We start from the raw sequence: 12,503 nt of genomic DNA, 5'->3' as shown, positions 1-12,503 counted from the left end.
CCTTTTTTCTGGCGACTACTCCTCCCACATTTTTCAACCCACTTCAACCGTTCCACCGTCAAATCATTCCTCTTAATCAGGACAAAAAATTAAAAAGTTTTATGAATTGGAAAAATTCCCGGTTTTCCCGAAATTCCGTAATACCATTTCTCAATTAAAAATGTGACTACTTCAACATTTCTCGACAGATTTGAAAAATTCCAACACCAACCATGTCAACTCATTCAGAATATTCAAGTCTTTTAACATTTTCCAAAGAATTTCCACTTTTCCCAAATTTCCCCAAAATTCCCATTGAAATCAATGGAACATTCTTAAAAGTTCCACAAATCCCGGATTTCCAAGAATTCCCAGTTGTCAGGGACATTTTTTCATCCATAATATAAACTTCCACAATTGCCACATTTTTCAACCTATTCAAACCATTCCACCTTCAACATATTCCACTCACCCTGGAAATTCAAACTATAATATTTCCAAGTTCAAAAAATTCCAGGAATTCCCTTTTATTCGAACCCTTTTTTCTGGCGACTACTACTCCCACATTTTTCAACCCACTTCAACCGTTATTTAAAAAAAAATTAAAAAAATAGATCTATATTGATATATAATGTATATATTGTGTTTTTTATGTTGATTTCATTAAAAAAAAAAAAAAAAATTATTGTGCGGCCTGGTACCAATCGGTCCGTGGACCGGTACCGGGCCGCAGCCCGGTGGTTGGGAACCACTGCATTAGGCGCACCGGGTTATAAGGCGCACTGTCGAGTTTTGAGAAAATGAAAGGATTTTAAGTGCGCCTCATAGTCCGAACAAGATGGTACTGACACGTGTCCATCACTTGCATTGCACATGCTTCCTGCATTCACAATCTTGCTTCTAGAAAAACAAAAACATTACTCCATCCCCCACCACCCCCACCCCATCGTGTTTTTCAATTGTGTTATTATAAGCGGCAGAGGTGCCCTTATTCCCCCCATTACACCCCCCACCTCCCACAATCTAGTGCCATTTTACAATTATGAATCTCAACAGGGAGCATTCATTAATGTTATGCTAATTTTCTGTATCCAATTAATTCCATGCCTGCATCTCTCTCTCTCTCTCTCTCTCTCTCTCTCTCTCTCTCTCTCTCTCTCTCTCTCTCTCTCTCTCTCTCTCTCTCTCTCTCTCTCTCTCTCTCCCTCTCTCTCTCTCTCTCTCTATTTCTCTCTCTGTAAATAGGAGATGTCAGTCAAAACGAGCACAAAAACAACCTTGTAAAATAATCACCGGCGTGCTAACACTTCCTCTTCGTGGAAGTCACATGACTACATCACATTGAATTAAACAGCAATATATACCTAGATGAGGTGTGTGAATGCTCCGATGCTGAAGTTGAACTGAATTCCTGGAATTTTTTTTTTTTTAGAGTTGTTGAAGTAGAGCACACAATTTTGAACAGGCTGAATATTTTGAAGTTGGAACGGTTTAAATCAGATTTAAAAAATGTGGGAATTGTGGAACTTTGAATATTGTCCCATTTCATGGACATCTGGGAATTTCGGGAAAAGCGGGATTTTTTTTTTTGAAAATGCTAAATATTTTGAATGTTTTGAATGAGTTGAGATGGTTGGTGTTTGAATTGTTTTTAAATCAGTCGAGAAATGTTGAAGTGGTAACATTTTTGATTGAGAAATGGTATTGAGGAATTTCGGGAAAACCGGGAATTTTCCCTTTTTTGTTGTTGTCCTGACTAAGAGGAATGTTTGGACGGTGGAACGGTTGAAAAATGTGTAAGGAGTAGTCGACAGAAAAAAGGGTAAAAAAAAAAGGGTTTTAAAAAAAATGGAATTCTGGGAATTCCTGGAATTGGTGGAAGTTTGAAAAACGGCCAATTAATTTTGAATGGGAAAAATGTCCCGGAAAACCTTGCATTCTGGGAAATCTGGGAATTTGTCAAGGGAACGTCCGGAATTCCTGAGTAGGCTGAACAGTTTGAAGTTGGAACGGTTTGAATCAGATTAAAACATTTGGGAATTGTGGAACTTTGAAAAATGTCCCATTTCATGGATATCTGGGAATTTCGGGAAAAGCGGGAATTTTTTCTTGAAAATGCAAAATAATTTGAATGTTGTGAATGAGTTGAAATGGTTGGTGTTTGAATTTTTTTTTAATCGGTCAAGAAGGTGTTGAAATGGTAACATTTTTAATTGAGAAATGGTATTGAGAAATTTCGGGAAAACCGGGAATTTTTCCAGTTCAAAAAACAACTTTGTTTTTTTTGTCCTGACTAAGAGGAATGTTTGGACGGTGGAACGCTTGAAAAATGTGGAAGGAGTAGTCGACAGATAAAAGGGTCAAAAAAGGGTTTGACTAAAAGGGAATTCTGGGAATTCCTGGAATTGTTTTGAACTTGGAAAAATGATAGTTTGAATGTCCAGGATGAGTGGAATATGTTGAAGTTGGAATGGTCTGAATGGGTGGAAAAATGTGGAAATGGTTGAAGTTTGAAAAATGGCCAATTAATTTTGAATGGGAAAAATGTCCCGGAAAACCTTGCATTCTGGGAAATCTGGGAATTTGTCAAGGGAACGCCCGCAATTCCTGAATAGGCTGAACAGTTTGAAGTTGGAACGGTTTGAATCAGATTAAAAAATGTGGGAATAGTGGAACTTTGAAAAATGTCCCGTTTCATGGACATCTGGGAATTTCGGGAAATGCGGGATTTTTTTTTTGAAAATGCTAAATATTTTGAATGTTGTGAATGAGTTGAAATGGTTGGTGTTTGAATTTTTTTTAAATCGGTCGAGAAATGTTGAAATGGTAACATTTTTAATTAAAAAATGGTATTGAGGAATTCCTGAATTTCGGGAAAACCAGGAATTTTTCCAGTTAAAAAAAACAACGTTTTTTTTTGTCCTGACTAAGAGGAATGTTTGGACGGTGGAACGCTTGAAAAATGTGGAAGGACTACTCGACAGAAAAAATGGTCAAAAAACGGAATTCTGGGAATTCCTGGAATTGTTTTGAACTTGGAAACATGATAGTTTGAATGTCCAGGATGAGTGGAATATGTTGAAGTTGGAATGGTTTGAAAAATGTGGAAATGGTTGAAGTTTGAAAAATGGCCAATTAATTTTGAATGGGAAAAATGTCCCGGAAAACCTTGCATTCTGGGAAATCTGGGAATTTGTCAAGGGAACGCCCGCAATTCCTGAATAGGCTGAACAGTTTGAAGTTGGAACGGTTTGAATCAGATTTAAAAATGTGGGAATTGTGGAAATTTGAAAAATGTCCCATTTCATGGACATCTGGGATTTTCGGGAAAAGCGGGAATTTTTTTTTGAAAAATGCTAAATATTTTGAATGTTGTGAATGAGTTGAAATGGTTGGTGTTTGGATTTTTTTTAAATCGGTCGAGAAATGTTGAAATGGTAAAATTTTTAATAAAAACATGGTATTGAGGAATTCCTGGAATTTCGGGAAAAACGCAAATTTTTCCAGTTTAAAAAAAAAAAGGTTTTTTTTGTCCTGACTAAGAGGAATGTTTGGATGGTGGAACGCTTGAAAAATGTGGAAGGAGTAGTCGACAGAAAAAAGGGTCAAAAAGCGGAATTCTGGGAATTCCTGGAATTGTTTTGAACTTGGAAACATGATAGTTTGAATGTCCAGGATGAGTGGAATGTGTTGAAGGTGGAATGGTTTGAATGGGTTGAAAAATGTGGAAATGGTGGAAGTTTGAAAAATGGCCAATCCATTTTGAATGGGAAAACTGTCCCGGAAACCTGGAATCCTGGGAAATCTGGGAATTTTTCAAGGAAACGCCCGCAATTCCTGAATAGGCTGAACAATTTGAAGTTGGAACGGTTTGAATCAGATTAAAAAATGTGGGAATTGTGGAACTTTGAAAAATGTCCCATTTCATGGACATCTGGGAATTTCGGGAAAAGCGGGATTTTTTTTTGAAAATGCTAAATATTTTGAATGTTGTGAATGAGTTGAGATGGTTGGTGTTTGAATTGTTTTTAAATCGGTCAAGAAATGTTGAAATGGTAACATTTTTAATTGAGAAATGGAATTGAGGAATTTCGGGAAAACCGGGAATTTTTCCAGTTCAAAAAACAACTTTGTTTTTATTGTCCTGACTAAGAGGAATGTTTGGACGGTGGAACGCTTGAAAAATGTGGAAGGAGTAGTCGACAGATAAAAGGGTCAAAAAAGGGTTTGACTAAAAGGGAATTCTGGGAATTCCTGGAATTGTTTTGAACTTGGAAAAATGATAGTTTGAATGTCCAGGATGAGTGGGATGTGTTGAAGGTGGAATGGTTTGAATGGGTTGAAAAATGTGGAAATGGTGGAAGTTTGAAAAACGGCCAATTAATTTTGAATGGGAAAAATGTCCCGGAAAACCTTGCATTCTGGGAAATCTGGGAATTTGTCAAGGGAACGTCCAAAATTCCTGAGTAGGCTGAACAGTTTGAAGTTGGAACGGTTTGAATCTGATTAAAACATTTGGGAATTGTGGAACTTTGAAAAATGTCCCATTTCATGGACATCTGGGAATTTCGGGAAAAGTGGGAATTTTTTCTTGAAAATGCAAAATAATTTGAGTGTTGTGAATGGGTTGAAATGGTTGGTGTTTGAATTTTTTTTTTAATCGGTCAAGAAATGTTGAAGTGGTAACATTTTTAATTAAAAAATGGTATTGAGGAATTTCGGGAAAACCGGGAATTTTTCCAGTTCAAAAAACAACTTTGTTTTTTTTGTCCTGACTAAGAGGAATGTTTGGACGGTGGAACGGTTGAAAAATGTGGAAGGAGTAGTCGACAGATAAAAGGGTCAAAAAAGGGTTCGACTAAAAGGGAATTCTGGGAATTCCTGGAATTGTTTTGAACTTGGAAAAAATAAAATTTGAATGTCCAGGATGAGTGGGATGTGTTGAAGGTGGAATGGTTTGAATGGGTTGAAAAATGTGGAAATGGTTGAAGTTTGAAAAATGGCCAATTAATTTTGAATGGGAAAAATGTCCCGGAAAACCTGGAATTCTGGGAATTTGTCAAGGGAACGCCCGCAATTCCTGAATAAGCTCAACAGTTTGAAGTTGGAACGGTTTGAATCAGATTAAAACATTTGGGAATTGTGGAACTTTGAAAAATGTCCCATTTCATGGACATCTGGGAATTTCGGGAAAAGCGGGATTTTTTTTTTGAAAATGCTAAATATTTTGAATGTTGTGAATGAGTTGAGATGGTTGGTGTTTGAATTGTTTTTAAATCGGTCAAGAAATGTTGAAATGGTAACATTTTTAATTGAGAAATGGAATTGAGGAATTTCGGGAAAACCGGGAATTTTTCCAGTTCAAAAAACAACTTTGTTTTTATTGTCCTGACTAAGAGGAATGTTTGGACGGTGGAACGCTTGAAAAATGTGGAAGGAGTAGTCGACAGATAAAAGGGTCAAAAAAGGGTTTGACTAAAAGGGAATTCTGGGAATTCCTGGAATTGTTTTGAACTTGGAAAAATGATAGTTTGAATGTCCAGGATGAGTGGGATGTGTTGAAGGTGGAATGGTTTGAATGGGTTGAAAAATGTGGAAATGGTGGAAGTTTGAAAAACGGCCAATTAATTTTGAATGGGAAAAATGTCCCGGAAAACCTTGCATTCTGGGAAATCTGGGAATTTGTCAAGGGAACGTCCAAAATTCCTGAGTAGGCTGAACAGTTTGAAGTTGGAACGGTTTGAATCTGATTAAAACATTTGGGAATTGTGGAACTTTGAAAAATGTCCCATTTCATGGACATCTGGGAATTTCGGGAAAAGTGGGAATTTTTTCTTGAAAATGCAAAATAATTTGAGTGTTGTGAATGGGTTGAAATGGTTGGTGTTTGAATTTTTTTTTAAATCGGTCAAGAAATGTTGAAGTGGTAACATTTTTAATTAAAAAATGGTATTGAGGAATTTCGGGAAAACCGGGAATTTTTCCAGTTCAAAAAACAACTTTGTTTTTTTTGTCCTGACTAAGAGGAATGTTTGGACGGTGGAACGCTTGAAAAATGTGGAAGGAGTAGTCGACAGATAAAAGGGTCAAAAAAGGGTTCGACTAAAAGGGAATTCTGGGAATTCCTGGAATTGTTTTGAACTTGGAAAAATTATAGTTTGAATGTCCAGGATGAGTGGGATGTGTTGAAGGTGGAATGGTTTGAATGGGTTGAAAAATGTGGAAATGGTTGAAGTTTGAAAAATGGCCAATTAATTTTGAATGGGAAAAATGTCCCGGAAAACCTGGAATTCTGGGAATTTGTCAAGGGAACGCCCGCAATTCCTGAATAAGCTCAACAGTTTGAAGTTGGAACGGTTTGAATCAGATTAAAACATTTGGGAATTGTGGAACTTTGAAAAATGTCCCATTTCATGGACATCTGGGAATTTCGGGAAAAGCGGGATTTTTTTTTTGAAAATGCTAAATATTTTGAATGTTGTGAATGAGTTGAGATGGTTGGTGTTTGAATTGTTTTTAAATCGGTCAAGAAATGTTGAAATGGTAACATTTTTAATTGAGAAATGGAATTGAGGAATTTCGGGAAAACCGGGAATTTTTCCAGTTCAAAAAACAACTTTGTTTTTATTGTCCTGACTAAGAGGAATGTTTGGACGGTGGAACGCTTGAAAAATGTGGAAGGAGTAGTCGACAGATAAAAGGGTCAAAAAAGGGTTTGACTAAAAGGGAATTCTGGGAATTCCTGGAATTGTTTTGAACTTGGAAAAATGATAGTTTGAATGTCCAGGATGAGTGGGATGTGTTGAAGGTGGAATGGTTTGAATGGGTTGAAAAATGTGGAAATGGTGGAAGTTTGAAAAACGGCCAATTAATTTTGAATGGGAAAAATGTCCCGGAAAACCTTGCATTCTGGGAAATCTGGGAATTTGTCAAGGGAACGTCCAAAATTCCTGAGTAGGCTGAACAGTTTGAAGTTGGAACGGTTTGAATCTGATTAAAACATTTGGGAATTGTGGAACTTTGAAAAATGTCCCATTTCATGGACATCTGGGAATTTCGGGAAAAGTGGGAATTTTTTCTTGAAAATGCAAAATAATTTGAGTGTTGTGAATGGGTTGAAATGGTTGGTGTTTGAATTTTTTTTTAAATCGGTCAAGAAATGTTGAAGTGGTAACATTTTTAATTAAAAAATGGTATTGAGGAATTTCGGGAAAACCGGGAATTTTTCCAGTTCAAAAAACAACTTTGTTTTTTTTGTCCTGACTAAGAGGAATGTTTGGACGGTGGAACGCTTGAAAAATGTGGAAGGAGTAGTCGACAGATAAAAGGGTCAAAAAAGGGTTCGACTAAAAGGGAATTCTGGGAATTCCTGGAATTGTTTTGAACTTGGAAAAATTATAGTTTGAATGTCCAGGATGAGTGGGATGTGTTGAAGGTGGAATGGTTTGAATGGGTTGAAAAATGTGGAAATGGTTGAAGTTTGAAAAATGGCCAATTAATTTTGAATGGGAAAAATGTCCCGGAAAACCTGGAATTCTGGGAATTTGTCAAGGGAACGCCCGCAATTCCTGAATAAGCTCAACAGTTTGAAGTTGGAACGGTTTGAATCAGATTAAAACATTTGGGAATTGTGGAACTTTGAAAAATGTCCCATTTCATGGACATCTGGGAATTTCGGGAAAAGCAGGATTTTTTTTGGAAAATGCTAAATATTTTGAATGTTGTGAATGAGTTGAAATGGTTGGTGTTTGAATTTTTTTAAGTCGGTCGAGAAATGTTGAAGTGGTAACATTTTTAATTGAGAAATGATATTGAGGAATTCCTGGAATTTTGGGAAAACCGGGGAATTTTTCCAGTTCAAAAAACAACTTTGTTTTTTTTGTCCTGACTAAGAGGAATGTTTGGACGGTGGAACGCTTGAAAAATGTGGAAGGAGTAGTCGACAGATAAAAGGGTCAAAAAAGGGTTCGACTAAAAGGGAATTCTGGGAATTCCTGGAATTGTTTTGAACTTGGAAAAATTATAGTTTGAATGTCCAGGATGAGTGGGATGTGTTGAAGGTGGAATGGTTTGAATGGGTTGAAAAATGTGGAAATGGTTGAAGTTTGAAAAATGGCCAATTAATTTTGAATGGGAAAAATGTCCCGGAAAACCTGGAATTCTGGGAATTTGTCAAGGGAACGCCCGCAATTCCTGAATAAGCTCAACAGTTTGAAGTTGGAACGGTTTGAATCAGATTAAAACATTTGGGAATTGTGGAACTTTGAAAAATGTCCCATTTCATGGACATCTGGGAATTTCGGGAAAAGCGGGATTTTTTTTTTGAAAATGCTAAATATTTTGAATGTTGTGAATGAGTTGAGATGGTTGGTGTTTGAATTGTTTTTAAATCGGTCAAGAAATGTTGAAATGGTAACATTTTTAATTGAGAAATGGAATTGAGGAATTTCGGGAAAACCGGGAATTTTTCCAGTTCAAAAAACAACTTTGTTTTTATTGTCCTGACTAAGAGGAATGTTTGGACGGTGGAACGCTTGAAAAATGTGGAAGGAGTAGTCGACAGATAAAAGGGTCAAAAAAGGGTTTGACTAAAAGGGAATTCTGGGAATTCCTGGAATTGTTTTGAACTTGGAAAAATGATAGTTTGAATGTCCAGGATGAGTGGGATGTGTTGAAGGTGGAATGGTTTGAATGGGTTGAAAAATGTGGAAATGGTGGAAGTTTGAAAAACGGCCAATTAATTTTGAATGGGAAAAATGTCCCGGAAAACCTTGCATTCTGGGAAATCTGGGAATTTGTCAAGGGAACGTCCAAAATTCCTGAGTAGGCTGAACAGTTTGAAGTTGGAACGGTTTGAATCTGATTAAAACATTTGGGAATTGTGGAACTTTGAAAAATGTCCCATTTCATGGACATCTGGGAATTTCGGGAAAAGTGGGAATTTTTTCTTGAAAATGCAAAATAATTTGAGTGTTGTGAATGGGTTGAAATGGTTGGTGTTTGAATTTTTTTTTAAATCGGTCAAGAAATGTTGAAGTGGTAACATTTTTAATTAAAAAATGGTATTGAGGAATTTCGGGAAAACCGGGAATTTTTCCAGTTCAAAAAACAACTTTGTTTTTTTTGTCCTGACTAAGAGGAATGTTTGGACGGTGGAACGCTTGAAAAATGTGGAAGGAGTAGTCGACAGATAAAAGGGTCAAAAAAGGGTTCGACTAAAAGGGAATTCTGGGAATTCCTGGAATTGTTTTGAACTTGGAAAAATTATAGTTTGAATGTCCAGGATGAGTGGGATGTGTTGAAGGTGGAATGGTTTGAATGGGTTGAAAAATGTGGAAATGGTTGAAGTTTGAAAAATGGCCAATTAATTTTGAATGGGAAAAATGTCCCGGAAAACCTGGAATTCTGGGAATTTGTCAAGGGAACGCCCGCAATTCCTGAATAAGCTCAACAGTTTGAAGTTGGAACGGTTTGAATCAGATTAAAACATTTGGGAATTGTGGAACTTTGAAAAATGTCCCATTTCATGGACATCTGGGAATTTCGGGAAAAGCAGGATTTTTTTTGGAAAATGCTAAATATTTTGAATGTTGTGAATGAGTTGAAATGGTTGGTGTTTGAATTTTTTTAAGTCGGTCGAGAAATGTTGAAGTGGTAACATTTTTAATTGAGAAATGATATTGAGGAATTCCTGGAATTTTGGGAAAACCGGGGAATTTTTCCAGTTCAAAAAACAACTTTGTTTTTTTTGTCCTGACTAAGAGGAATGTTTGGACGGTGGAACGCTTGAAGTGGGTTGAAAAATGTGGAAGGAGTCGTCGACAGAAATAAGGGTGAAAAAAGGGTTTAAAAAAAAAATTGAATTCTGGGAATTCCTGGAATTGTTTTGAACTTGGAAAAATGTCCCGGAAAACCTGGAATTCTGGGAAATCTGGGAATTTGTCCAGGGAACACCCGCAATTCCTAAATTGGCTGAACAGTTTGAAGTTGGAACGGTTAAAATCAGATTAAAAAATGTGGGAATTGTGGAACTTTGAAAAATTTCCCATTTCATGGACATCTGGGATTTTCAGGAAAAGCGGGAATTTTTTTGGAAAAACGCTAAATATTTTGAATGAGTTGAAATGGTTGGTGTTTAAATTTTTAAATCGGTTGAGAAATGTTGAAGTGGTAAAATTTTTAATTGAGAAGTGGTATTGAGGAATTCCTGGAATTTCGGGAAAACCTGGAATTTTTCCAGTTCAAAAAACAACTTTGTTTTTTGGTCCTGACTAAGAGGAATGTTTGGACGGTGGAACGCTTGAAAAATGTGGAAGGAGTGGTCGACAGATAAAAGGGTCAAAAAAGGGTTTGACTAAAAGGGAATTCTGGGAATTCCTGGAGTTGTTATTACAGTACGTCTCTATATACATATTTATTTTATGTTTTGTAATTAATTTTGGCCAAAGGAGGCGTATTTCAATTTCTTACACACACTTGTTATTTCATATGTTGACTAGCGGTGGAGTACTTCAAATTTTTACACACACTTGTTATTACTTATGTTGGCCAGAGGTGGAACACCTCAAATTTTTACACACACTTGTTATCACATATGTTGGCCAGAGGTGGATCACTTCAATTTTTTACACACACTTGTTATTTCATATGTTGGCCAGAGGTGGAACACTTCAAATTTTTACACACACTTGTTATTTCATATGTTGACCAGTAGGGGGGCACTTCAAATTTTTACACACACTTGTCATTACATATGTTGGCCAGAGGTGGAGCACTTCAAATTTTTACACACACTTATTACATATGTTGACCAGTAGGGGCACACTTCAAAGTTTTACACACACTTAATACATATGTTGGCCAGAGGGGGAGCACTTCAAATTTTTACACACACTTGTTATTACAAATGTTGGCCAGAGGGGGAGCACTTCAAATGTTTACACACACTTCTTATTTCATATGTTGACCAGAGGTGGAGCATTTCAAATGTTTACACACACTTGTTATCACATATGTTGGCCAGAGGTAGAGCGCTTAAAAAAAAATTTCGGGGATGAATAGGGAAGTCCTTCTTTCGCTGCCGTCTTGTGGGATCATATATTGCTGCCTTTGCACCTGTCAATGTTTACTTTTGGATGCACATTAAATCAACCAAAAAAATCCTGACTTTGGAGCAATGTTCACAGACTCTAATAATTGGCCCTCTATTAGATGCAATGTTATTGGGACCATGATTTATGTCATCTCTTGTTCACACCTCCTCATATGGAAGCTACTTTTCCATCATCATGTCTCATGTAGAAATACAAGAACACACACACACACACACACACACACACACACACACACACACACACACACACACACACACACACACACACACACACACACACACACACACACACACACACACACACACACACACACACACACACACACACACACAAACACACAAACACACACTTACCCTGAGGTAGTTGAGGGTGAAGTTGGTCAAACCCATGCGTGTGATGTTTTTGGACAGTTGTTCCAGCACCTGAGGGTCTTGTGCCTGCAGTCAAAAGGCAGGGAAAAGGGAAAAAAAAAAGTTCCAATCAACATGGATGTGTCATTAAGATGAATGCAGCTAATTCCAACCAATTATCTGCAGCCAATTAGCCCAACTGTAGTTCCCGCTGCAGACACGCCATCTCAAGTCATAAATGCCAACACTTACCATACCATCATATTGCAGTCTACACATATCTCTTATGTGTGACTGCCATCATATTGCAGTCTACACGTATCTCATATGTGTGACTGCCATCATATTGCAGTCTACACGTATCTCTTATGTGTGACTGCCATCATATTGCAGTCTACACGTATCTCTTATGTGTGACTGCCATCATATTGCAGTCTACACGTATCTCTTATGTGTTACTGCCATCATATTGCAGTCTACACGTATCTCTTATGTGTGACTGCCATCATATTGCAGTCTACACGTATCTCTTATGTGTGACTGCCATCATATTGCAGTCTACACATATCTCTTATGTGTGACTGCCATCATATGGCAGTCTACACATATCTCTTATGTTTGACTACCATCATATTGGAATCTACACGTATCTCTTATGTGTGACTGCCATCATATTGCAGTCTACAAGTATCTCTTATGTGTGACTGCCATCATATTGCAGTCTACACATATCTCTTATGTTTGACTGCCATCATATTGCAGTCTACACATATCTCTTATGTGTGACTGCCATCATATTGCAGTCTACACATATCTCTTATGTTTGACTACCATCATATTGGAATCTACACGTATCTCTTATGTGTGACTGCCATCATATTGCAGTCTACACGTATCTCTTATGTGTGACTGCCATCATATTGCGGTCTACACATATCTCTTATGTGTGACTGCCATCATATTGCAGTCTACACGTATCTCTTATGTGTGACTGCCATCATATTGCAGTCTACACGTATCTCTTATGTGTGACTGGCATCATATTGCGGTCTACACATAT

At 37.1% G+C, this 12,503-nt stretch overlaps 1 protein-coding gene across 1 annotated transcript in view; it reads right to left on the bottom strand.

The window, feature by feature from the left end:
- Positions 1-12,503, bottom strand: part of LOC133644894 (LIM domain-binding protein 2-like) — a 443,135-nt gene that overhangs the window by 22,321 nt on the left and 408,311 nt on the right. Inside the window, exon 6 of the mRNA XM_062039648.1 lies at positions 11,447-11,530. Within this exon, the coding sequence (XP_061895632.1) occupies positions 11,447-11,530 (84 nt within the window). The remainder of the gene's footprint in view (positions 1-11,446; positions 11,531-12,503) is intronic.

This window comes from Entelurus aequoreus, linkage group LG28 (genome assembly GCF_033978785.1).
Source record: "Entelurus aequoreus isolate RoL-2023_Sb linkage group LG28, RoL_Eaeq_v1.1, whole genome shotgun sequence".
NCBI classification, from domain to species: domain Eukaryota; kingdom Metazoa; phylum Chordata; class Actinopteri; order Syngnathiformes; family Syngnathidae; genus Entelurus; species Entelurus aequoreus.
The sequence above is the reverse complement of the archived record's forward strand: the minus strand, read 5'-3'. Positions and strand labels throughout refer to the sequence as shown.